At 54.4% G+C, this 27290-nt stretch overlaps 1 protein-coding gene across 1 annotated transcript; it reads right to left on the bottom strand.

Moving 5' to 3' along the window:
- Positions 1-86: 86 nt before the first annotated feature.
- Positions 87-23905, bottom strand: DAGLB (diacylglycerol lipase beta). The gene is made up of 15 exons (XM_027527510.1): positions 23725-23905; positions 21742-21893; positions 16323-16494; positions 14942-15200; positions 14145-14267; positions 12938-13065; positions 11654-11780; positions 10463-10546; positions 9910-9987; positions 7161-7241; positions 6952-7079; positions 4456-4524; positions 4299-4371; positions 2916-3157; positions 87-2807 (listed from the first exon to the last, which is right to left on the bottom strand). The coding sequence occupies exons 1-15, from the start codon at positions 23817-23819 to the stop codon at positions 2609-2611; spliced, it is 2010 nt and encodes a 669-aa protein (XP_027383311.1). The 5' UTR covers positions 23820-23905; the 3' UTR covers positions 87-2608.
- Between the last annotated feature and the right edge of the window lie 3385 nt (positions 23906-27290).

The following is a 27290-nucleotide window of genomic DNA, read 5'->3' as shown; positions in this document are numbered from 1 at the left end:
CTGGCAGCTGGGTAAGATGGAGACTGACTGTCAGATCCTTCCTGGAGCCTGCACTTAGATTGACACTATCAACAGTGCATGGTAGAAGCGGTTTTTAAAATTTTCTTTATTCTTTTTTTAATCAAAGATAAATAATGTAGTTTAAAGACCACATCTAAAGGTTTGTTATGAAAACAGTAGTCTTTCCTTTTCACACCCTCCCCAGAGGGGTCTATTTTGAGTTCTTTTAAGTAATTCTTAAGTAATTCTTGATACTTGAGACTCCACAGTATGTCTGAATCATATGCTTTTCTCTCTTACCAGGTCACTAGTTTATCATAAAAGGATGTAACAGCCAGATGGAAGAGACCTTAGAGGGGCAGGTGCGGGGGAAGGGCTGGGGGTGTGGCTCTCCTCACTTCTCCACAGGCTCACAGACGGGAAGTGCTCCAGACCCTGCCCCTTGGGGTTTTCTGGAGGCTTTAGTTCACTCACTGGCCGCTGGTGATTGATGGCACCTCCACTTCTACCCTCCCCAGGGCTCAGGTTAAACCGCGTGCTCTTATTCCTTGTATTTTTGGTTCTAGCCATCACCCATGACATTCCCATCCTCGACACACCTTTCCCGCTCCTTCGATACAGTCCTGCTGGGTGGCACTGGTACCTGGTGTCTGCGTTGCCCCGGCCACGGAGACGCTCAGCCGTGTGGTGAGGGAACCTGCCTTCCCTGCAGTCCGTGGTTTCTTAGGGACAGTCGTTGGTTTGCCTTGTTTCCTGTGTACCTGATGATCTAACACTGCCTCTCCATCGGTTATCTGGATCTTTCGAGACGGTCCATCAGTTTTCATTTCCCTAGAGGCACAGAGCCCTCTGACCACCGCTTCTCTTATATTCATCTTTTATCTTCTGTATCTTGACTAAGGAGTCATTTCTAATTTACTTTCTCATCTTGATGGATTTTCTAGGCGCTTCTTGAGAAATATGTGGATTGTCTATTTTTGAGCTCTTATACCCAGATACTTTTTGGTTGAGTCTAAAATTCCAGGATGAAAGTAACATCTTTGGCTTTTTAAGAAGCTCATTTATTTGGCTGTGCTGGGTCTTAGCTGTAGAATGCAGGATGTTTTCACTGCAGCATGGAACCCTTCGTTGTGGCCTGTGTGAACCAGCCCTCACCAGGGATTGAACCCGGGCCCCTTGCACTCGGAGCACGGGGTCTTAGCTTAGCTACTGGATCACCAGGGAGGAGCACGGGGTCTTAGCTTAGCTACTGGATCACTAGGGAAGTCCCTCTTCTGACTCTTTAAAAGGACGCCCCCTCCCCCTGGTCACCTCTGCCCTTCACTCTGGAGGGCGAGGTACTGTGTCTCCACATCTCACAGGGTCTGCCCGTGTCTTCGCGTCCTGGGTGGGTCTCTGTCTCCTGACCCTGTGCTCAGGGGGCTCCTCTGTCTGGAAGCCCATCTCCCCTCATTCAGGCATTGCTTTTGGCCTCCATCTTTCATGCTCTTCCTGTCCAGGAGGTGTTTTTCGATTTCCAGCTTGTGGATCAGGCTGTGGCTGCAGCACTCTCCCTGTTCCCAGGCTGTAGCCAGGAGGGTTTGAAGCTTCGCCCAGGTTTGTTTCTCTGGGTCCCTTGTTCCTCAGGCGGCTGGGCAGTCCCCGGCTCGAGCTTGGACAGTGAAAGCTGACAGCAGATCTGACACCGAGCAAGCAGGTGGGTCAGGGGCCCAGGATCGCTTTCCTTCTTGCCGCTGGGAATGTGCAGGGATTACATTGAGAAATGAAAGTGATGTGGCATTTTAGTCGAAGTTTTTCACGTGAGCTTTCACACGTTTTCAAAAGCCAGAGTGGTATGCCTCTGACAGCTGCCTGGCCTGAGGGCGCTGGCGGCCCCGGAGGTCTGCAGGTCTGGAAGCCGAGTGGGAGGCACTGAGGAGCACTGACCCGGTGCCCCCGACCGCGCGGCGGGTGAGCCAGCTTCTCCCGCTATCCCTCTGGCCAGTCCCCCAGCGTCTGCTCTGCCCCAGGCAGAGGTGGCCGGGGTGTCTCTGTAAACAGGTTTGTTCTGTTTTTCCCACTTCACCCAGAAGTCCCTTTACCTCTGGCCATCTCCTTGTTCTGTCCTGTCCTTGTGGGTCTGTGCTTTCTAAACAAGTCCGCTTACTGCCACTTCATGGGGTTTGCGTCAGGGGTGGGGTACAGTCAGATGCCTGGGCCGTGGAGAGCTGCAAGAAAACTGGAGGCTTCGTGTGTGTTGATAGTGGACAGAAAAACACATTCAAAACGTGACCGGTAAAACCACCCACAGGCTGACCTACGCGTCGTAAGGCAGGACCCAGTCTCCGAAAGGGTGGCCCAAGGGGCAAGCGCTTACAGGTCCATTAGGGTCTGAAGCCCGATTCCCAGAAGCGGCAGGCCTATGAGCAAGGGTGTCCTGCAGCTCTCTGCACACCTGCCCATCATTCAGCGCGCTCCTAGCTCCTGCGTCTGCAAATACTGTGAGCAAAAGTGCTTCTCAAATTAGTCACGTAGCAGACCCTCGACTTCTGATCGATGCGAATCCACCTACTGGCCTCGTCGGAACCCCAGTGGGGTCCACAGTCCGAGCAGCTCCCAGTCGCCCTGGTCATGCCTGGTCCACGCTGGAGCCTCCCTGGGCCGGGCAGGAAACGCAGGCAGCCCTGTCGGACACCACGTGGTCCAGGACCCTCATCAGGATGTCTGGCATGTGGTCTGTGAGCATCTTGGGGCCGATGAGTATTCTGCTGAATTCTGACTCGTGGGCCCACCTCACGGTGTACCGAGCGGCAGGGGAGCAGGAGCAGCTGGAGGAGGAGACACGAGCCCGTGAACGCCGCCTCACGCGTCACCCCACGGGCTGCCTCTTGCCGCTGGCGGGTGACGACCGCGGGGGCGGGGGTGCCCACACTCACCTCCCTGAGGTGCCTTCTTCCTCCAGGTGGATGATCCTGCCGGGAGGGTAGAGTGGCGGGTACTTGGTGGGCGACTCGAGCGGGGACTCGCTGGAGAAGCTGTAGGCCGGGGACCCGTGCACCAGCAGGCTGTGCTCCCCGAGGAGGGGCTGCGTCAGGTCGCCTCCATCCAGCTCGGTGGGAAGGTCCTCGGGGCTCCCTCCGAACAGCTCATACCAGCACCCGCGCAGCAGGATCTTGTACTGCAGGGAGAAGGGGGGCGGCCCGCGTGACTCCAGAGACCCCCTGAGACTCGGGAGCTGGGGTCTGGGGGCGGTGACCCCACAGCCGCGAGGTCCAGCGTTCTAGTTTCGCAACATGAGTCTTAGCAGTGTGGCAGGCAGGGCCCAAACTCCAGGGTCTCTGAGGCACTGATGCCATCACACTTGAACCAATGTTTAGAAAACAAATTCAAGCAGATTTGGGGGGGGAATGATCTTCAATTCTTTTAAGGCAAGTCCGTAAACCAGTTTTTCCCTTAAAAACATATATATATATGTATTTTTTTTTTTTAATATGCAGGAAGTGATGAGAAAGTTTGTTTTTTACTTTAAAATTTTCTGATTAGCAACAACAAAAAATTCACAAAATGAAGATGTTAAAAAGTAAAAATCATCTCTAATCCCATCTAAATAAACCACATTTTGGTATAATTTTTTTTGGTCACAGCTATGTATACTTTGTCCCCTACCCCGGCTTGAATAGTATTCTAAGAGTCATTTTTAATCTTGCCCTTTAACAAAAAAAGCTCTTCAGTACATTACGGGTAGCCTTCTCTACTGGTAAACCTAAGTGTACTTGTGGCCTGAGCCAAGAGGCTGCAAATCTTTGGAGACGTGGTCAGACCAGACCAGCACAGCTGTCTGCACACTGGCAGGGGACAGGCCCACCCAGCCTCAACCGGTGTGAAGGGCAGGAGAGCCCGGCCTGCAGCCTGATGCTGGGGGGCGGTGGCAGGGGGGACACGACACTGTCAGCCCTAACCTCAGGATTAACTTCAGAGCTTAGGTAGGACAGCCCACAGCACAGCAGGACCAGCGCCTCTTAAAACTCTGGCAGCCTTATTTTCTCAGCTTTGGGACTGAAGGCATCAGAATGCTATCTGTCAGGACAGGACTAAAGATGACAAAGAGCAAATGACTCAGCCAAACAGGGATGGTTCTATCGAAGCATTTAATCTGTGCTTGCTTAGCCATCTGCCTTCCGGGCGTGTCTGTGGTCTGTGAGGGAAGTGGAGGAGTTTCTAGCAGCATCAAGAGCCCTGGACTGCAAGGCTCTGAATGAGAAACAGCCTCCGGAGGCCCCAGACAGCCGGGTGGGGAGGCCCCAGGGCCCCTGAGTTACCTTGGGCTTGTTGCAGTGGGCGATCACTCGCAGGATCCTCCGCTTCAGATCTTCCAGGTTGGTTACACTCAACCTGTCGAGCAGAAGGCCAGACTGAAGCTCGGCACTCGGCCTTCCCCGCCAGCCCGAGCCCAGCTGGGGCGGCCAGCATGCTCACCTGGGAATCACGTCCTTGCCCAGGACAAGGGACACGATGAAGGTCTTGGAGTATTCATAAAGGGATTTGCTGAAATAAAAAAGTTGCTTCAGGGAGGCTTCCAAGAGTAAGTGAGTTAACTGCCAAGCCAGGGAGCGGTCAGTGTCCCCAGAACTCAACTCTTGTTCTCCATCCTCTAGAGGAGGAGAGAAATGAGACTGCAGTTACAGCAACTTGCTGAGAGTCCTAGGTGTCAGCACCGAGCAAACAAATAAGGGCCTTAACCCAGTGTGGTGTCCATGGTCAGGAAGCGGGGAAGGGTGGACGTGGACGCCTCCTACGGGCAGGAGTGGTGCTGCGTGTCAGCAACAGGGAAGGACGGGCTCTTAGTGAAACCGTGCTGAGATGCTGCGCTTGCTGCGAGGGGAGGAAACGAAACTGAATCACACTATACACAAAACCACAGAATTGAACAGATCACAGACCTAAATAAAGGCGAAAGGCCAGACTAAACGGCTTTTAAAAGATATGACAGGAGACTAGCTCTACATCCTTAGCACAGAGATTTCTTAAATAAGAGAGACCCAAAAATCATAAGAGAACGACAAATCAGCGTTAAAGAACTCATAAGCTGAAGACTTAAAGTAAAAAGACATCAAAGAGTGAGTGTATTTATAACACATACTTGCAACCGATGAACAGCCGAGGTACTGAATACGTACACAATGCAAAAATAAGGTACACAGAGAAATGGACGGAAGGAACTTCATCAGAGTGGAGACGATAATTGTATGGAAAGACGTGGCTTCATCACGGAAGTGTCAAACAATGGAACCTCACTGTGCACCCATCGGACTGGGAAAGAGGTTTACATCTGACACTGAAGTGTTGGTGAGAATGTGGAGACTGGTGCACACTGGTGAGGGTGTGAACAGGAGCAGCCGCTACACAGAGCCGGCACACACTCCAGGGCCCAGCACAGCCCAGTGTCTGTCAACAGCAGAACAGACGGATGGTTTGTGATAGATAATGAAACGTAACGAGTATTTACACAACGTTTTACAGGCATCAAATATGTGAAATAAAAGGGGAAGTAACCAAAAGTATAATTCCATTCCTCTAAATTTCAAGATCATGCAGATTCAAACTATATTATACTGAAACACGTACACAGGTGCTAAAGCTCTTTTTAAAGCACGGGAAGGACTTTGCTGGTGGTCCAGGGGCGAAGACCCCACGCTCTCAGTGTAAGGGCCCCGGTTCAATCCTGGGCAGCGAACTAGGTCCCACGCGCCACAGCTGAGACCCAGGGCAGCCAGATAAATAAGTAAATTAAAAAAAGCCACGACGTAACAAGCACTGCCCCGGATGTGGAGAAAAGGGTATGACTGCGTGATGCTGGTGGGCACATAAGCTGGTGCAGCCACTACGGAAAACAGTATGCAGGTTTCTCAAAAAATGACCCAGCAATTCTACCTCAAGGTATTTATCCAGAGAAAACAAAGACACCTGAGAGATCCCTGCACCCCCACGTTCACTTAGCACTGTTTACAGTAGCTGAGACGTGGAAACAACCGAATTATCCGCTAATGGATGAGTGCATAAAACAGATAAGCTGTGTGTGCGTATAAAACGGAATACTATTCAGCCATAAAAAACAGTGAAATCTTCACTGATGTACGGCAGAAACCAACACAACACTGTAAAGCAATTATCCTCCAATTAAAAATTAACAAAAGCAAAAGAATCTGTGCTTTTGTTCAAAATCAACAGGCCTGTTACTGTAAGCAACTTTGGTGTGTACTTAACACCAGTATGCTTATAATAAACATGCTGCACTCTGTCTTAACCTAAAAAAGAACAAAAGCTTGCCGTTTGTGGACAGCATGTTTGGACCTGAGGACAGTATGCTCAGTGAAATAAGTCAGAGAGAGAAAGACAGATGCTGTAAGATCTCACTTATATGTGAAAACCGGAAACACAAACCAAGCTCAGGCACACAGAGGAGACTGCTGGCTGTCAGGGTGGGAGGCATAGCAGACGGAGGGAGTTGAGAGGGGGGTGAAACGGGTGAAGGAAGGCACAAACTGCTGGTTGTAAAGTGAGTGAGTCCCTGGGAGGTAAGGCGCCGCCCGGCCACTGCAGTTAACAGTACTGTCCTGCATGTGTGAAAGCTCTTAAGCTCTTGTTAAGGGAAGAAAAGATTCTGTAACTGTTTACGATGCCAGATGCTAACTAGACTTACTGTGGTCAGTTCACAATAAGTGAGCATCTGACCGTGTTTCACAGCCGTAACTACTATCACGCACGCCAGTTAAAGCTCAATTTGAAGACGGGCCTCACGCTGCACCGTCTAGGGGGTTATAGCCGTGGTCCAGAGACCCATGAAAGGCTGGCCCGTCTTTTTTCAACCAACAATGCTTTGACACAGACTTCTCCTGAGGATGAGGAATTGTAACTAAATTGCAGACAAAGTACCAGTTTGACCATTTATCGTAAGTGAAGGGAAAGGAGTACCTGAGCAGCCCCCTGGGCGGGGAGAAGGCGTAGCACCTGACCTGCGGGTACGGGCTCTTGAGCATGAGGGCCAGCAGCGCCGCGGCGCCCGCGCCCAGGCTGTGCCCCACGACGACCAGCCGGTACTCCTGGGGGCGAGAGCAGAGAGGTTAACGGCCGAGAGAGCAGACAGCAGAGAAGGCCAGAGAAAGGAAAAGCTGAAATCTCACAGGTGCAATGCTGAACGCTTGGCTCAGAATCCCGTCGTTGACGAGTCGGCGGTAGACGTATCTGGCGGCCTGAGAGATGCCCTGCAAGTGCAGACACAGGGAGCTGTTGGTTGTCGGGTGTGGCAGGACTACATGGGCCCCCCTCTGTGACTCTGTCCCCCCACGCAGGATGGGCCACCCTGGGACCAGCAGCCTCATCGACTGCCCACTGCTGTGTTCCTGGAAGCTGGTGTGGAGCCTGGCGCAAAGCAGGGGCGCGAGAGGTATTTCCAACAACCAAGAGGTGACCTCAGGAACACCTTTCCGAGTCAGTGGATGTCTCTATGGCTTTTCCTGCAGCCGCACAGCATCTTGCTGTATGGACGTCCCACAATTTACTTTCGCCAAGTTCCCAGGGTTGGTCAGGTTTAGATTATAAGCGACTGATCTTTTAAAATGATGGCAAAAAACCAAAATTCTAAAATCGCAAACAGTGATGAAGCAGCCACCATTCCGGCAAAAGCCGTGCTGAAACCATTGGAAGTAAGTTCTAGGGAGGTCAGTTCTCAATTTCCAAAAATAAAGTACAACTTTCTAACAAATACAGCTGTTCACAAAACAGACTTCTTGAACATTAAGTAGTTCCAATCGAGGAGGGACAACCTTGTAAACCAAAAATGTTTTCAGGACGCTTCCTACATGACAGCACAGGACTCCAGGCCCGGCAGCCTGATCTCCAACAGGATGAAGCGGGGGAAATTCCACATGAGATGGGACTCTTCTGGTGGTGCCGAAAGCTACTGCACGTTCCCCAGCCCGTGACTCTGTAGCCCTGTGAGCACAACGCGGACCCCGGCATCACCTATGAGAAGCCAGGCGGTCTGGGCCACCGGCCAGAGCTCCCTTTCCTCCCACGCCTGCCACGCGGTGAGGTCGACTTCTGCCAGCTAGGCACCCCTCAAGCTGTCTGTCCAGGGCAGCCAGAGTCACATGGCATCTGGACCACAACTTGGCTGGTGGTGGGTCTCCCTGGCACATGCGTTACGGGTGACACGCCAAGAGGATGTTCAGCCACACAGCCTGGACAGCGTCGGAGCCAGAACCAGGTGCCCAGGCCAAGAGCAGGGAACAGTCTCACCCTCAGCCCCTGAGCAGCTGTGCTCCTGGCTGGAGGGCAGGAGCTGTCGCTGGGTGAAAAGGTGGCGGAGGCCTCGGCTGAGCAGCGTCGCAGCACGAAGCCTGGGTCTGCGGCTCAAACACGTGTAAGAACAGAGGCAAGACACCAAGGCCGCCGGGCTCTGAGGGCAGTTGGCTGGTTGGTAGGTCTCTATACTACATCTTAAATTTCTTATTTTCCTTCACGCACATCTAGTAATAAACTGGACTTTCCTGTGAAATTCAGGGACAAAAAGACAACTAAGGGTTAATGGGAAAGAATTCACATTCCCAGGACTGTGAAGCTCCTAACTGGTAGCAGAATGAAATCCAAAAGCCTCTGCCACCCTGGATCTGCTCTGGAGTGTCCCGGCACACACACAAAACCCCATAAACCCTCAAAAACAGTAAGAACAGAAAACCCTGGAAAGAAAAAAGCTGTCCAGACAGGACACGGGGCCTCAATTGCCAGCAGCCGCACTCTGGCAGGAACATACACTTTTATAAAAACTAAGCGTTCTATTTAAAAAATGATCACTACAGGAGCAATATGTTGTGGTTAAAAATCACACATGAACGTAGAAGAGCAGCGCAAGCCCAGCGCCCTCCCCCCTGATTCCTCAGGGCTGCCCTTCAGGGAACCATTCTGGACGTCCCTCCATCTGCAGCCTCGTCAGTCATCAGGTGAAAAAGTAAAACTGCAAAGACACCACCTCACCCCACCAAGGGCGGCTCCGTCAAGAGTCTCGCCGAGGACATGGGGAAACGGGAACCCACGTAGTTTGCTGGCGGGGATGTGACATGGTGCAGCTGTGCTGGACGACAGCTTGGGGGTTCCTCGAAACCTTCAACGGAGAAACAGCAGGAGGCCCAGCCACCCGGCCTCCAGGCAGATCCCCCGGAACGGAGAGCGGGGACTCGAGCCGTTAGCTGCACAGCCGTGTTCCTCACGACAGCCAAAGGGAATTCTGACACGCTACTGCGTGGGTGAAGCTTGAGAATACTATGCTCAGTGAAGTAAGATGGTCACGAAGAACAAATATAATTCCACTTACGCGAGGAACGTAAAGCAAGCAAATTCGCAGACAGTAAAATGGTGGTTCCCAGGGGCTGGTGGCTCCCACGCCCCACCCCACCCCCAGAGCGCACAGTCACAGTGAAACGAGAAGTGGGGATTGTGACATCGCGAACTGCGGAAGGAGCTGCAGGAAGTGCTGAGGCCGTGGGGGCGCCTGCCTCTCGGGAGGGTTGGGGGGGCCTGCCTCTCGGGAGGGGCCCTGGGGCCCTGCCTGCGCTGCGCTGCACTGACGCTTTCTTCACCGTGGTCAAGGACTGCCTCAGTTACAGGTGAAGAGGCACTCAGATGCCCACTCTGACACTTGTTCCAGTAAGTGTGTGGCTGCTGGCAAGTCACTGAGTCGCTGTGAACCTGCTTCTTTCTCTTAAAAATCAAAAGGAACCCCTCAGGGCTTTGGGGAGGTCGTGCCGCATGGCACTGGGCATCAGCAGCCTTCGCTACACGGAAGTGTTAAGAGGAAAGGCTTGGAGGGGAACTGCCCCGACCGCTTTGAGTGCCCCCGACAGAAGGCTCCAGACCGCACGCCCCCGGCCCTACCTTGTGTGCCCAGCAGTCCTGTGCCTCACACTCAATGTCGAGGGGCTCGCTCTCCGCAGACAGGTCCGTGAGGATGTCCTGAAACAGCGTGTGGGGAGAGGCCATTGGCCGCGCGAGGCGGGGGGTGGGGGGGAGTGCCAGGTGGCAGGACGTGCCTGAGGGACCCGCGGGCAGTCGAGCTTGGACACTGGGGAGGCGACACGGGGTCGGGCCAGCGGACACCCAGAGCGCGGGGTGACTTTCGACTGCATGACTTCACTTAGTATTCTTTCCGGCTTTGGGTGCAGAAAATTCAAGGGGAGGGTCACCAGGGTCAGGGGCCTGGGGAGTCAAGTGGGCAGTCCCCTGGGAGCAGCGGGTCCAGCTTGCCAGTGTTAACTTTACAACATTTCTCAGTGAGAAGGAAAAGGCTTCACCTGCTTTTCCAAGGGCCCGCTTCACACCCTGGGCCCGCTTCCCCGGGGCAGGTGCTGTCACGGAGGCTTCCTGGCTCATCTCCCAGCTCTGGGCCCCGCCCGCGCCCCTCTCCCCGGCGGGTGGGCGGGCTCCGTACCTGCAGAGACATGGTCCCTCTGATGGCCACCACCACTGACTCCTTCCTATGGTCCAGGGCCACCAAGAAGGGGAGCTCGTACACCTGGGGGCGGAGAGGACGGGCGTCAGCACAGCCGGCCCTTCGTCCGCTGAGCGCCCGGCACCCGGTCCTCCCGCTGGTGCGGGGCCCGGCAGACACCCGCAGGCGGTTGGCACTGGGGACACCAGGGGACGGTGCCTGTGCCTGGGGAGCGGGCGTGTGTCAGAGCCTGGCGACCTCACCTCCCCGGAGGCCCCCGAGAGGGGCTCTACGCGTGGCGGTGTGAAGGCATCTTGAAAGAGCCCCCAGAGCAGACACGAGCCTTCTGTGGAAAATTGCCATCTTTAAGCCCACCGGCCCTTTCACCAGCGATCACTGAGCAGTGTGATCACGGAGCGGCGGTCATCACCAGGGGCTCCAGGCACCCGCACCGAGCTGGGCAGCAGACAGAGGTGATGTGAGAACACGCCTCCTCTGTACGCCCACACGCTCTGACCTCAGCAGCGTGGTGTGAGATGTTCCCACGCCCCAGATGAGTCTACACTGCAGGCGTGTGGGAGCCCACGGGCTCAAGTACAGTACACAGGGGTCCCCCAAACTGTCTGTGCACTGCAATTGTGGGGGCTCCTCCTGAGCCGGGCTTCCACAGCACAGCTGTGGCCTGGGCTCCAGAGATGTGAAAGCTCCCCGGGAGAGTCTCCTGAACAGCAGACATGAACTGCTGTGCTCCCCGAGGTTCTGGGCTCTTGGCGCCACTGCAGACCACGCAGGGAGCCATGAAGCAGCACAGGACAGCCCCTGGCACCAGACGGACCGGCTGCTATGGGTTCGCTAACCTGCCCGGCAACTCCGAGACCCTCCCGAGTGGGAGGCCTGCTGCCCAGTATGAACACCATGGAGCCAGACCCAGAATCGTCAGCGACTAACCCCTGGCACCCGTGTGGGGCTCCCGCCAAGTGCAGCTCACAGCTCTTCAGTAGAAGCTGTCTGCCCATCTCACGCTAACCCTGGGTGGGCATCACGGGCACGCGTGAACCCGCCGAAGCAGCACGTGAGATTTGGGGGTGAGCGTGTGTCTGTGTCCACGTCTCTGCACATTTTCCCAGGGGACTCGTGTGTAACCTCCACCAGAACCCCAGAGGACCCAGAGGAAGGCGCGGCCCACTCTACCTTGTCGTGGAAGCTGATGTGGATGAAGTCTCGGTGCTGCAGCCCCGTCGTCTGCAGGATGGAGCTGAAGTGGCAGTTGAGCTGATCGCCTCCGACCAAGTCGTAGTCGGTGGTCCTGCGTCTGCAGCTGGAATGGGGGCAGAGGTGTCGCGGCTGCGCCCGGGAGACCCAGCCCGCCGGCCCGTCCCCCAGCAAATGCGAGGACTCTGAGGACAGTATTCACACTCTGTCTGGCTAACCTCTAATGGCTTTCTGAGGACATTTACTCATTTATTTGGCTGCACTGGGCCTCAGCTGTGGTGAGGGATCTTTCGCTGGGGCATACTGACTCCAGTTGTGGCACTGGGGCCTGGCTGCCCCACAGCACGTGGGATCCTAGTTCCCTGACCAGGGATTGAACTTGCGTCCCACGCATCGCAAGGCAGATTCTCAACCCCTGGACCAGCAGGGAAGTCCCTTTAACGGCCTTTAAATGATACCTATGTACGCTTCTTACTAGAGTCTGGAACCATGGTAATACTTCCCGTGTTCAAAAAATAAACCAATAGGGATGGGAAGAGACCCTAACCTCGTCAGGAACGGACAAGCCAGCATCATCGCCTGGTACGAGGTACCGAGAAGGACACACGCTCTGCGTGGGGCATTCCTGCCGAAAATGTGTAACCTGAACCGCTCGTGAAGAAACCACGAGACAAAGGCAGAGTGAACACTGTCTTACGACCCACGAGACTGTCCTTTTCAAAATGTCAGTATCATGAAAGATATGACAAAATGACTGAGGAGTTGCTCCAAACTGGAGAAAACTAAGGAGATGTGACAGCTCAGTGCAACACACGATCCTGGACCGAAGGAAAATGTGCTACCGAGGGTACTCCTGGACAGTTAGGAAAACTGAATAGCTGATGGCAAACTTGCTGAATTTGACATTTGTCCTGTAATTTATGTCGAAGAGAGACCTCGTTCTTAAAAAACACAAGCCGAAGTAACTGGGGAGAGGGGCATGATGTCCAGAACTCAGTTTCTGATGGTTTTTTCTCGGGGCGGGGCGGGGGCCGCATATGTTTATGCAGAGGCACTGACACAGCACACGGGACAAGAGCGAGCTGCAACCGGGGCTCCAGACATAGCACGCGGGAGTGGTCAGCACTGCACGTGCAGTTTCTGAGATATTTCAAAATAGGAAGAAGCTTTTAGAACAGGGGAATGTGATTATCTTTAGAAAGTAGAGTCGGGACGCCACAGCAAGCGACCTCGGCAGGGAGGTGGAGGCCTCGCACGACCTACCAGTCTCCGCCGACCCGGCAGAGCCCCGTGAAGGGGTTCCTGTAGATGTAGAGGGGCCACCCGTAGGCGGCGGCTGCGAACTGCATGTAGTGGTGGCAGTTCTCCAGCTCTGCGTCCAGATCGGCCTCCTGCGGGGCAGAGAAACAGCCTCCTGTCAGGGGAGCCCGTCACAGAGGGGTCGGCACTGTCCGCCCGCCTTGGATTCTCGTTCGATGTTGGAGTGTGGCTGGTTTACACGGCTGTGCTGGTTTCAGGTGTGCAGCAAGTGATTCCATTACACACACACTCTTCTCTTTTTCAGATTCTTTCCCCACATCAGATGTTAGCGGACATCGAGGAGAGCTCCCTGTGCTACACAGTAGGGCCTTGCTGATTGATCTCTGGCAGAACATGCTATGATCTTAAACCCGAACTCAAATTCCTGATTCTTCCCTTTCTTTCTTCAGGGAATAGACCTCTTGGAGGACTTCTGTTGGAAAAACTGATCCCTGAATACAGAAAGAACCCCCTGACTTTTTTGGCTGTGCTATGTGGTATGTGGGATTCTAGTTTCCTGACTAGGATCAAACCCACGGCCCGTGCACTAGGAGTACAGAGTCTTAACTGCTGGACCACCAGGAAGTCCAGACCCCTCGTTTAGAAGAATGCACAAGTTAGCAGCAAAAATCCCTCAGGACTTTGCAGCTCTGGTGAAATAAGCCCTTGACTTCCTGCTGGATGCGCGTGTAGACACCACGTGTAGCAACAGGGGCTGCTGGGAACCAGGGGCTTGAATGAGCGGCTGAGACAGACAAATGATCCTCGGGCAATTTTCTCTTTCAAAAGCACAGAAATCTGTGGCGGAAAAGCAACCACCAAACAAAGCTGAATTGCTCCCCAGGCTTAGAGGAAAGAGTGCATGCACTCTGGGAGAACCTGGTCCCATCCCAGAAGGAAGTTTTGATGTGCAGACAACAGCCAGTTTCCTAAAAGAGAATGTTTGGCGGGGGAAAGAAACACACGATGGGTGGTGGGCTGGCCAGGAGTCGGCTCCCCCACCTCACGACCAGGGGATGCGGAGGGGCCTCGCCTGACAGGCGCCAAACCACTGGCAAGTCCACACATCAAGATGCCAATCACTGTTCCTAAAACTGGTGTTTTTTTTTTTTTAATTTACAAATAGGTATAAATGTCAAAAGGGCACAACCCAACAGAAATGTAGGCTTACCTGGAAGGGCCCGGGGGAGTGGGTGACTACCTCGGTGGGCTCCGGGGGGCTCCGTGCATGGTCCTGCTGCTGATGGAGAAGGGCGAGGCCGGCCGCAATGTCGCTGGGCACCAGGTCCGTGTCCTGGATGGGAAACCACTGCAGGTCAGCACCTACCTGGCGGCAACGGCCACGAGTCCCCGAGGGCCCAGGTGTATGCAGCTCACACGCACACACACGCGCGCACACAGAGTCCCAAGTGAACAGACGTTTTTGAAAATCCTTCCCTCTCAGGACGCCTGCACGTGAACCTGGTGTTTCTTACTCTCCTGCCCTCAGACTAAACCCACTGGGGGACATAATCACATCATTGATTCCTATCCTCAGATTTCACTTACGTGACTCAGCTATTTTTAATCTATGACACATGCCCATAAAGCAGGCAAATGTGCCCTGTTTGTAGTAACAAACGGTGCTAGTCTCGTTTACACCCTTGCTGCTAGAGATGCTGAGGTCTTGTTGAGAAGGGCCCACGGCAGAGGCTGACAAGCTTGGGCTCACACTCGCTGGGCAGGGCCAGCCTAAAAAGACCCCCAGACTGGGAAAGCCCCAGAGTCAGTCTGTGGGGCCTGATCTGAGCCTCTCCTCCCAGGACAGGGACAGGGAGCCCCCCACCTGCCCCCCACCCCCAGAGGACTCGCCCTCGGGAGCTACGTTCTGTCGACAGGGAGACGGGCTCAAGACGCGGAGAACTCATCTGCCCCAAAGAAGCATTCACATAACAGGAGGAGGAGACGGAGCAGACCCCGGTGGCTTACTGAAAAGTAGGTTGAGAAAAGTTCTGCCGTACTCGAAAAGGCGACGCGAGTGTGGTCGTCCCGGCCGATGCAGCAGCACAGCAGCCTGACTCGCGTCTCCCACACGCTGGTCGCCGCCGTCCTGAGGCCACTCAGCAGCTGGCTGGACTCTCGGCTGTCCAGGGGCTGGGGGCCCAGGGGGGCGCCCGGGGCCGCCTTGCCCCCCAGTGGGTCGAAGACGATGAGGATGGTGAGCACGGTGGAGGCGATGATGAGCCAGCTGCAGGGCGATGGGGGGGGCGGGCTGAGACCCGGGTCCTGCAGCCCCTCAGCCACGTGGGGCCGGGGCGCCTTTCCGGGGGGCCATCTCCTGCCTCGGGACAGCTGGGGCTCCAACTACCAAGGAAGACAGGGAGCTGGCTGGGGCAGGCAACTCGGTTCCTCGAGAAAGTTCCTTATGAGCCCACAGCCAACTGAGGCCTGGCGAAGAATGGAGCCCCCAGAGCCACAAAAGGAAAAGGGGGCTGCGTGGTGGACAGAGCCGCGGCCAGGTCCAGAAGCCCCTGCCCCTGACCGCAGTTTACTCCCTGGGGCCCCAGGGCTCTGCTCGGAAAAACCAGGGAAGCTTCTTGCACTCGGGCCATGCACGAACGGCTTTCATCCACGCACTGCACTCAGTCGCTGCAGTCGTGTCCAACTCTTTGGGACTCCATGGATTGCAGCACACTGGGCTCCTCTGGCCATGGGATTCTCCAGGCAAGAATACTGGAGTGGGTTGCCATTTCCTCCTCCAGGGGATCTTCCCAATCCAGGGATGGAACCCGCGTCTCTTGAGTCTCCTACATTGGCAGGCAGATTCTTTGCCACTAGCGCCACCTGGGAAGCCCTTTCATCCGTATGTTTCAATACTTCCAGGCTGCCCGCGATGCACAGGGCACAGTGGGTGCAGGAGCGTGTGTGCTTCAGGAAGGTGACCCGGGAAGGGCCGCCGCGGCCTCGGCTGCAAGGCTCGAGAGTGTGGCGGGAGCCCCCACCCTGACTCACAGCCCGTGGGGCAGGGCTAGATCATCTGTACGATTTTTAGCTGGAAAAGGCAAAAGCCTCGCTCCGGCGGGTTGTGCTCTGCAGCAGTCCCGCACACTGTGCAGCTTCCTATCCCACTTGTAGTTCGTGCCCTGCTTTGGTCTCGGGCTTCTTCCCTCTTCTGAGGGGCCGGAGGGCATGCACAAAAGTGGGAGCTGGCAAGGAAGGGAACCACAGCCGGAAGTGTGCGCTGGACCATGAAGCATTCCCGCCTCGTGTCTAACTACTTCAGGAAGCCTGCACGCCACCAGGGTACCTGCAGGGACCCCACCTCGAGCACACCTCGGACGAGAGCCCGCAGGAGGAGACGGGACCTCACCTGACCACGACGGTCGCGATGATGCCGTTGCCCACTGTCCGGTCACACTGAATGCCATCTGCGATCCAGGCGGCCCCCAGGGATGCCCAGACCATCTCTGGCAGGAAGAGCGCCAGGCGTACGTACAGCAGCTTGGACATGGATTTCCGCGGTCCTGGATTACAGATGGTCCCTGGAACACAGAGCACGTCCATGCTGCACACTGGCCTCCACGGGGATGGGGCGGCTCCTTTCGGCAGAAACACGGCGGCCGCAGCACAGATCTGTGCTGGCTGCACCCCCGCCAGCGGCGTTTCTACCCGTAACTGGGAACCACTGCCTACCTCTGAGAGTGAGAGGCAAAGCAAGGGATACGAGGCGTGACAAAAGCCTCAGAATTATTTCTTAGACTCATTGGGGCTTAAAAACACTTCTGGGAGGACTTCCCTGGTGTCCAGTGGTTAAGAATCTGCCTTTCAATATCGGGGACATGGGTTCGATCCCTGGTTGGGGAATTAAGATCCCACATGCCCAGGAACAAGTAAGCCCACACACCGCAAGAAAAGATTGTGCTTTCAGCAACCAAGACCCAATGCAGCCAAAAATAAATAATTTAAAAAAAAAACCATACACTTCTGGGTTTTCTAACTACACTGACCATAAAGTCACGTTCCACATCGGGATACTTCTGAGGGCAAAACGAGGCTCTATTAACAATTACGCCAGGACAAGCAACGTGAAACAGATCTGTCACAGGCGAGCAGGGGCAGGCGGTCACCCAGGCCTCACAGCCGGGAAGGTCCAGGACCACCTGTCACACCGCCCACCCGAAACGCCTCCACCCTCAGGACGACTGTGAAGCAGTCACCACCCCACTTCACAGATGAGGAAGCAGAGGCTCACAGAGCTCAGCAAGCACTTTCTAAGGCCAGGTCCGCATGACTCAGGCTCTCTGCCTCACCAGCACCCCGTGGGCATCACTCTTGGGAAGAGAACAAGTGTGACCCGGAGACCACTTGTGGACGCCCACCACCAAGACACAACATTTAAAACTGCGTTTGTAAGACAAACCCAAGTATCATTAACTCTTGGTGTAAAACACCAACTCTCCCCCTTCAGGAGAAGTTGTGATAAACACCAATTTCAGCATCAAAACCACCACACAATTCAAACAAAAGCAGTAACTGAAAAAAAAAACAACCCTAAGATCTGAAACATAATTTGATAAGAAAACAGCTTTGAAATTCCCAAAGCTACCTCCCACTAGAACGAATTACTGAGGGTCACGTTTTAGAACACTGGACGCCATCAGGCCTCACTGAGGCCACAAAGCAGAAAGTCCTAAGATAACTGATAGGGCTGCCTCTCTCCCTGAGGGGCAAGGAGTGCAGGTCTGCAGAAATCCACCCCGTCTCTAAAGAGAATTATCCTGTAACAACGGCCAACCACCAGAGAGAAACAGGAAGGAGGATCTGCTCACAGCCTACCCCGGAGGCCAAGGATCCCGAGGAAGGGGCTGCTCGGACACTGCGCGCCCGGACCCAGGACCCCAGCCCCTGGCACCGCCTGAGTGGGGCAGAGACAGAGGCGAGGCGGTCGGAGACGCGACTTCCTGCGAAGGGTCCAGAGAAGACAGGAGACGCTGAAAAAGCCTCTTTTTTATGTGCATGCTTGCCTAGGAAAACATCTTGCTTTTATGTCAACCTTTATTCTCCCCTCGGGGCAGTCAGCCGCCGGCTGGACATGGTGCTGCAGTGGGCATCACGAAGACAGTGCCCAGAATGGATGGTGTGACCGCGTCCCCGAACACGATGGCCTCGACACGGTCTCGAGAGGTAACCCCACTGCCCCTCCTGAGGCAGGGCCACGGATGCGCAAGCCGCAGAGGGCAGGCCTGGGTCACAGAGGGCGAGGAGAGCAAGACTTCCTCAAACTCAAGCCAGACGTGGCCAAGGGCACACCTTGCCCTCGAGGGCCTTCTGTCAAAACACGGTACTCGCGAGGGTGGTGTGGTTTAGTCGCTAAGCCGTGTCCAACTTTTTTGTGACCCCATGGACTGTAGCCACCGGCTCCTCTGTCCGTGGGATTCTCCAGGAAGAATACTGGAGTGGGTTGTCATTTCCTTCTCCAGGGGATCTTCCCCACCCAGGGATCGAACCCGCGGCTCCTGTACTGGCAGCTTCCTTATCACCGAGCCACCTGGGAAGCTCATGAGGGTGGATCTTCCCTAATTAAACCTCCCACATAGTTGAAACAAGAGGGTTTCATCAGGGAGTTTTCAAATCAAAACTAGAAACCTTATAGTTTCTACTAAGGTAATGAGCTGAAATTACACCCCTACGTTGCTAAGAGAAATTCTGACTTCATCCAGATGGCTCATTTAACTGAAAGCCTTCAGTCATCATCTCTGTTGGGATGGTTACTCCACTTGTTATCTGACTTGAATCATCCCATTTGCCTTTTTTTTCCCCCTTAACTTTACAGTATTTGTCACTGAAATTTATGTAACATTGTTAATAAAGCATACAATGTTATTTATTGGCAATTAAACTAACATGTTTTTTATAAAATCCCATCTTTGGTATCTTTATCTACAAGCATCAGAAACTCCAACACAGGCTGGTTTAAAAACCAGCAGGACCTGTCCTGACTCAGAGGACTGGAAACGCAGGGCATGGCTGGCATGGGTGCCCTCCTAGCCCCGAGGGGAGGCGGCAGATCATTCCTGCAGCGTCTCCCCAAGGACACAACACACTGCTTCTGGATCTTTCCCAGGCAAGCAGGGGAGGATGTCCTGGAACTTCCCAGGGAACTCCCCAAATTTCACTGGCCTGATCCAGGTCACACGTCCAGTCCTGAACCAACCACCGACCCCCGAGGATCACTCCAGCGTGGGGCAGAGGGCAGGCGTCTGACACTATGTGAGGAGCCGGGGGCAGTCCTAAATAAAACTGGTTCTGTTTGGAGAAGGCTGTCGGCTGGAAAAGGGATCCACCCATGACACCCCTCACCCAGCAGACGCTTGCCGAGCCCTGACGGGTGAGCTGGGCCCGGTTCGCCTGGGGCATGAGGTCATCCATCCCTCACGTGGTGTGAACGTGGCCTGACACCACCAAACATCTCTGAAGGAAAACGTTTAAGGGGGCAAAAAAAGTGTATCCTTAACCCACTGCGGGGCTTCCCTTGTGGCTCAGCTGGTAAAGAATCTGCCTGCAATGCAGGAAACCTGGGTTCGATCCCTGGGTTGGAAGATCCCCTGGAGGAGAGAAAGGCCACCCACTCCAGTCTTCTGGCCTGGAGAAGTCCATGGTCGGTAGTCCATGGGGTCACAGAGAGTCAGACACGACTGGGAAACCTTCACCTTCACTAACCCACCGTTACAGCCATCACCCTGGTGCGCGGAACAGACTGCCGTGAGCGGACTGTACAGGACAGCCGGAGACACAGCCTGTTCCGCAAGGACACACCCTGGAGGCTCCATCTTTCAGAAGATCCGACCGCACTCAGAACCTCCACGCACGCGTCCCAGCTCCCTCCTCTCCTTCAGCCTCGGCACTGGTGCCATTCCGGACCGGGCGTCCGACTAGACGGCAGGACTGGGTCCTGCCTTCATCCAGACCCCACGCGCCCATGTTCTCAGAGCTACGTGAAAATACACAGCACTCTAGTCTACACGTTACTGCGCGACTCGCCACGCGCCATGCTTCTGGCTCGTCTGGACCCTGAGGTCTTGTTCTCACGAAACACTCCGCCTAACACTGCTCTCTGTATCTCCCACCATCTTTTAAGTTTCAGTCTATGGTTCGGAAACGTCGAGACCTGGATTCCGTCCCTGGGTGTACCGGCTACTTCCTCCCTCGCAGTCCTCTCACCATCATCTACGCTTGGGCATTCCTCCTACACTCAGGCAGCGAACACACCCTGAAGCACGCTGGATGGCAGCCCGCCAGGCAGCCCTGCCTCTGACTGATGAGCTCTTATTTACTGATGCATTTCTTTAGCAGCCAGCAGACTGCTCAGCTCATCCTGCAAACCACAGTAAGCGACAGGGAGGCTTTGCAACGTTTTCAGGCATTCTCAGCTAAGTGGCTGTCTGCAGAAAACGGTAACAGATAGAAGAAGTTATTAAGAAGAGACGTAACTTTTGGGACTTGCCTAGTGGCCCAGGGGTAAACAATCCACAGGCCAGTGCAGGAGACACGGGTTCCATCCCTGGTCCGGGAAGACCCCACATGCCACAGAGCAATGAACCCACGCCCCACGACCGCTGAGCCTGTGCTCTAGGGCCCAGGAATCGCAACAACTGAGCCCACGTGCTGCAACTACTGGAGCCTGCGAGCCCGCGAGCCATGCTCTGCAGCGAGAGAAGCCCCCGCGACGAGAAGCCCGCGCACCGCACTAGAGTTGTGGCAACACGAGAAAAGCCTGCACAGCGGCAGAGACCCTGCAAAGCCACAAAAAACGCACTATCGCACACAAAAAAGAGCAGCCATGTAACTCTTACAGCTCATCAATAAAGGACAAAGAACCCGATTTAAAATTGGGCAAAGGATCTGAACAGATGTTTCTCCAAAAATGATATGCAAACGGCTACTGAGCATATGAAAAGAGGCTCAATATCATTAGTCATCAAGGAAAAGGGACTCCAAACCACAGCGAGGTACCACTTCAGTAGGACGGCTGTCCTCAGTCAGTCAGATAATAAGTGTTGAGGAAGATGTGGAGAAACGAGCCCTCGGGAAGTGCTGGCGGGAAAGAAAAATGGGGCAGCTGCTTGGAAAACAGGCTGGCAGCCCCTCAGAAAGTTGGAGTTACCGTATGATCTAGCAGTGCCCCCCAGGTACACACCCAAGAGAAATAACACGTAACGGCTATGTCAAGACAAGATGCGACTGTGCAAAGCAGCACTGTGTGTGACAGCCAAAAAGCGGGGACAACCCAAACGCCCACCAGCTGACGAACGGCTGGGTAAACCATGGTATATCCACTCAGTGCAGCATCATTCAGCCGTAAAAAGCAGTGAAGGGGACTTCCTGGTGGCCCAGTGGCTAAGACTCCGCGATCCCACTGTGGGTGGCTCTGGGTTCCATCCCTGGTCAGGGAACTAGATCCCACATGGGACAACTGAGGCTCTTAGAGTGCCACAATAAGACCCAGCATGGCCAAATTAAACAAATATTTTAAAAGAGAAAGTGAAAGTTGCTCAGTCGTGTTTGACTCTCTGTGACCCCATGGACTGTACAGTCCCTGGAATTCTCCAGGCTAGAATACTGGAGTGGGTAGCCTTTCCCTTCTCCAGGGGATCTTCACAACCCAGGGATCGAACCCAGGTCCTCCCGCATTGCAGGTGGATTCTTTACCAGCTGAGCCACCAAGGAAGGCTCTGCTTTAAAAAAAGGAAAGAAAGAAAAGGTGTCCAATAGAAAAGCCTCATCCTTACCTTTCATGCTGACACACACGATGGCTGACACTGTGCCTATGATAATCGCCAGGAGGACGAGGAGCACGATCATGTAGCTGCTGAGCAGGACGCCCCCCGGGCAGTCCAGCTTCCCTCTGTGCATGAGGTACAGCATCAGGATGCCAACCCACCTGTAGAGACATGGGCAGGCTCAGAAATGGAACCCAGGGAGCCGCTTTGCAAAACATGACGAACAAGGCCAGGTTCACTTTGGAATCTTAGTTGGTCAGGAATCTGCCTGCAATGCAGGAGACCGGAGTTCAGTTTCTGGGTGTGAAAGATTCCCTGGAGAAGGAAATGGCAACCCACTCCAGTATTCTTGCCTGGAGATTCCCGTGGACAGAGGAGCCTGGCAGGCTACAGTCCATGGGGTCCAGAAGCCGGACACAACTGAGAGACTAAACCACCACCAATAAAAGATTTACTAAATCAATTAAGAGTACAGCTCTTTTTCCTTTTTTAAATGAATTTCATACTTTGCTGACGGCATTGTTTTTATTCTATGCCTATTGTAATACATTTATTACTTCATTTATTTGGCCTTGCCAAAAAATTCTGGCATGCAGGATCTTTGCTCCCCAACCAGGGACTGAACCTGTGACCCTACAAGGGAAGCTTGGAGGCTCACCAGGGAAGTCCCTGTAACACAGTTAAAGCCATAAGCAAGCAATTTCAATGCAAACTCCTGGGAAAAAGGCCCCACTGTGACTCTGAGCTAAAACAACAAAGTATATGCTTGTTCAGTTATCAGCAGAATTTTTACTTCTGTGTATTACCATGTAATTGACAACAACACATCCTAACCTGCTGTGCGCAATACAAAAACAAGAGGTTGGGAAACAAGCTACGGGAAGAGTCTCCGTGGTGACCACGATCAACTTGAAAGGACCAGGGCTGTGGACTCCTAGGTGTATTTCGCAATTCAGTGCAGAACAATGAAAGGAAGCATCAAGCAATCCAAGACCACGGTGACTCACCACTGGGGTTATTTCAGAATCAGGAAGAGAGCATCACTGCGCAAGAACCTAGTTTTAGGGGGTTCAAGGCCAGAAGGGGAACTGGACTAGGTAACTGTGGTTTTGTCAGTTTTGTAACATTATGATTCCATGTTTAGAAATAAAACAGGTAATGATCTCGGTAAGACGGGCTCTGAAAATTACAAAAGGACTAAGAAGCAGCTCATAATATTTCACATTGTTAAGTTTTTTTCCCCTAAAGAATCTAAATACTTTTTTTTTTTTTTTAACGTTATCAGATATATATATATATATATAGGCTGCGCTGGGTCTTCCTTGCTGCGCGTGGGCTTTCTCTAGTTGGAGCCTGCGCTGGCTTGTCACTGCGATGGCTTCTCGAAGGCGGAGCACAGGGCTCTAGGGCGTACAGCCTTTATTAGACGCAGCTTCTGGGCTCAAGAGTTGTGGTGCCTGGGCTTAGTTGCTCCAGACACGTGCGATCTTCCACGACCAGGGATTGAACCCGTGTCTCCTGCATTACTCTTTGCTCAGACCCTTTGGGGACAGACTTCAGGCGCCCGATTCCACATACTAGAGAGTAAGTGCCAGTCCCCCGCGGTCCTGGGATTCAGCCGCGCCCGGTTCAGGAACCGCGCACGAAGGGTACTGTTGCCAACCTCGCGTCCGGCAAACACGGGATGCCGTGCGTTTCCGTGCAGAGCGCTGGAGAGCTGCAGACGGCAGCGCCCGGCTCCGGGGGAAGAGATTCCGCGGCCACCGCCTCGGCGGCCAGCGCGCCCCGGCGGCTCCAGGCGGGGCGCCTGAGCCCCGCAGCGCCGGCGTCTCGCCGGCGGGCCCGCCCCGTGACCCTGGGCACGGCCCGCCCGCCTGTAAACCGGGAGAGCGGTGGCACCCAAGTCCCAGGGCGGCGAAGGGGGCCAGGGACGCGAGCGCGGGGCAGACGACACCCTCCCCGCCCGCGGCCAGCCTGAGCCCGCGCCCTCACCACAGCACTCGCAGCAACAGCTCGAAGACTCCCGGGAAGACCAAGTCGTCGCTGGCGATGGCCCAACGCCGGCCGAACAGCACCATCCCCGGCATGGCGGACGGAGGCCCCGCGGCCCGCGGCGCCCGCAGCCGCCCGGAGCCCGGCGCCCTTGCTACTCTGCCGCCTCCCCGCGACTCCGCGCAGGCGCACGCGGGGGCCGGGCCCGGCGCACGCGCACTGAGCCCCGCGCGGTCGCCGCTGGGCCTCTGCGCCTGCGTAGATGCGCGGCCCGGGACGCAGGTGCACTTCATTGGCTCTTTGCACGTGTTAGGTCCCTTCTGTTGTTTTCTTTTCGTAAGTAGTAAGCACGCCGTCCGCCCCGAGGGCTTTGTCGGCCCAGAGACACCCCGCAGTTAGTGGCGGATCTGGGGCTCAGCTCATATACACGTCTGTGTGGGCTGCAAGGCTGTGACAAAGTTGCCCGCCCCCCGCGAGGGCTGGTGCTGCTGCTGCTGCCAAGTCGCTTCAGTCGTGTCCGACTCTCTGCGACCCCATAGACCGCAGCCCACCAGGCTCCTCCGTCCCTGGGATTCTTCAGGCAAGAACACTGGAGTGGGTTGCCATTTCCTTCTCCAACGCATGAATGCATGCTAAGTCGCTTCAGTCATGTCCGACCCTATGCGACCCTATAGACAGCAGCCCACCAGGCTCCCCCGTCCCTGGGATTCTTAAGGCAAGAACACTGGAGTGGGTTGCCATTTCCTTCTCCAACGCATGAATGCATGCTGAGTCGCTTCAGTCATGTCCGACCCTATGCGACCCTATGGACAGCAGCCCACCAGGCTCCTCTCTCCACAGGATTCTCTAGCCAAGAATACTGGAGTGAGTTGCCATTTCCTTCTCCACCCCGTAAGGGCAGGGGTTAGGAGTTCCTCGTTAGGAGCCTCCCTGGTTCAGAGCCTGAAGCCACTCGGCTGCTTGGTGCTGGGGAGTGGGGAGTAGCCTGATCTGCCTGCCTTCCTTCCTCCAAGCTGGTCGTAGGTTCTGACCACTTCTCGGCCCCTCCGCTCCCCTCCACCCCGGTCTGAGCCCCCTTCATCACATACCTGATCGGGTTTCCCCACTGCTCTCTCCAACTCTGCCGTTTCCCCTCTTCCTCTTCGGTGCATTGCCCTTACAGCAGCTGGAGTGACGATGAACCGTCAGACCAGGCCCATCAGCTTAGAATTCTGCAAGCCTACACTTTGTGCATCCAACCAGTCCATCCTAAAGGAAATCCGTCCTGAATATTCATTGGAAGGACTGATGTTGAAGCTTCAATACTTTGGCCACCTGATGCAAAGAACTGACTCATTGGAAAACACCCTGATGCTGGGGAAGATTGAAGGCAGAAGGGGACGACAGAGGATGAGATGGTTGGATGGCATCACCGACTCAATGGACATGAGTTTGAGCAAGCTTCTGAGTTGGTCATGGACTGGGAGGCCTGGCATGCTGCAGTCCATGGGGTCACAAAGAGTCGACACGACTGAGATGGAACTGAACACTTTGTGCTTAAAATGGACTCCAACCTCTTGCAGTCTTTTCCCTGGGAGTCACACATCACAAGTTTGCAAATGCATGGTTGTCTCCCCGAGTTAGGGCTACTTTCTCCCTTCCTCACTCACCTTGCCTGCTGTGTTTTTTCCCCCTGAAATATACCAAGCTCATTCTGCTCCTACTGCAGGTATTTCCCTGTCACTGTCTCACTCCATTCGGGCCTCAGCTCTAACATGGCCTCTAGAGCTTTTCCTGAATATGAAGTCAAGTAGATAGTGCATCGAAGAAGGCAATGGCACCCCACTCCAGTACTCTTGCCTGGAAAATCCATGGACAGAGGAGCCTGATAGGCTGCAGTTCATGGGGTTGCTAAGAAACAGGCACGACTGAGCGACTTCACTTTCACTTTCATGCACTGGAGAAGGAAATGGCAACCCACTCCAATGTTCTTGCCTGGAGAATCCCAGGGGTGGGGAAGTCTGGTGGGCTGCCGTCTATGGGGTCGCACAGAGTCGGACATGACTGAAGCGACTTAGCAGCAGCAGCAGCAGCAGCAGCAGCAGATAGTGTATGCCTGAAGACTCACTTTTTAAGTGCCCAGTGCCAAACTAGGTCAGAAATCTGTAGTATTATGTTCTAATAGTATAAAAAAATGACAATCCTTGTCATTGTTTGAAAGGATTAGTGCTATATTACAGGCTTCCCAGATGGGTGTTGTAAAGAACCTGCCTGCCAATGCTGGAGAGGTGGGTTCGATCCCTGAATCGGGATGATCCCTTGGAGAAGGGAATAGCTATCCAGTCCAGTGTTCTTGCCAGGGAAATCCCACGGACAGAGCACCCTGGCACGCTACAGTTCATGAAGTCACTGAGTCCGACATGACTGAGCACGCACTCGGTAAGTCTTGCAGTAAAAGTGCTATATATTACGGTGCAAGTTACTTTTAGGTAGAAAGGATAAAAGAGGGAACTGTTTCAGAACTGGAGGAGACCCTACCCCCACCTCAGCACCTGCACAAGGCTCATAAGACCGCACACTTCAAAAGCTAACCCAGATCAGGTTTGGGGGGCCTGGGGGGAAGGCACAGTGATTACTGAGCAAAGTGCACGGTCCTTGGAATCTACCTTCAGCCACTAGAGGGCGAAGCACATAGAAAAAAGACACACCGCTGCCGCCGCCAAGTCGCTTCAGTCGTGTCTGACTCTGTGCGACCCCACGGACTGCAGCCTACCAGGCTTCTCTGTCCATGGGATTCTCCAGGCAAGAACACTGGAGTGGATTGCCATTTCCTTCTCCAAAAAAAAAAAAAAAAGGCACACACACAGCCCCAATTCAATCAGCCTTCACTCAAATGGGTGGTTTTGCAAGGTACTTGGGAGTCAGGGTCTGAAGATAACGCAGGCGAACAAGGGCAAAACTACCAATGTGGTCAAATGCATCAGAGGAACTCCTACTGAACTGGTTCCAGCCAGCCTTCAAGGAAGCTGTCCCAAGCTGAGCACAAAGGGAGGGGAAAGAGGATCCCTGAGGTCCCCAGCACTTAATGTGCACCAGTCTCAGGGCTGTGAGCTTCAGGACAGGGCTCCTTAACACCTCACGGAAATCCTATGGTGGAGTCTCTGCTGGTAACAGAGGCAACACGGCTCACGTTAATTCCAAGGTCAGGGCTAGACTGTGAGGGGCCAAAACTCCACACGTCTAACCCCAAAGCCTGTGCTTTTCCTAGCATTCCCACAGATCACTAATGATTTCTGCTGAAACAGAATCTTTGCATTCCAGCAAACTGTCTGACTTTCTGGTATCTCTGGGCTGGATCTTCCCTAGCACGGCTTTCTACCTGCAACTTTTTCTCTACCCGTTTCTCTCTTTGACAGACCGTAAGGAAGCAGGAAACCTTGTTTTTTTTGGCTACAATGAACAGCTTGCAGGATCCTGGTTCCCCGACCAGGCACTGAACCTGGGCTACTGCAGTGAAAGCACTGAAGCCTAAGCACTGGCCCGCCAGAGAATTCCCTGGGAAACCTTCAAACCCCGTGATTGGACTA

Source organism: Bos indicus x Bos taurus, chromosome 25 (genome assembly GCF_003369695.1).
Source record: "Bos indicus x Bos taurus breed Angus x Brahman F1 hybrid chromosome 25, Bos_hybrid_MaternalHap_v2.0, whole genome shotgun sequence".
NCBI lineage: Eukaryota > Metazoa > Chordata > Mammalia > Artiodactyla > Bovidae > Bos > Bos indicus x Bos taurus.
The sequence above is the reverse complement of the archived record's forward strand: the minus strand, read 5'-3'. Positions and strand labels throughout refer to the sequence as shown.

Excerpts from the sequence above, each read along its gene's own strand:
- DAGLB (XM_027527510.1), bottom strand. The coding sequence starts at position 23,819 with ATGCCGGGGATGGTGCTGTTCGGCCGGCGTTGGGCCATCGCCAGCGAC. Across the intron at positions 21,894-23,724 it reads CTGTTGCTGCGAGTGCTGTG|GTGGGTTGGCATCCTGATGC; the intron begins GTGAGGGCGCGG and ends ATGTCTCTACAG. Across the intron at positions 14,268-14,941 it reads TTTTCTCAACCTACTTTTCA|GACACGGACCTGGTGCCCAG; the intron begins GTAAGCCACCGG and ends TTTCCCATCCAG.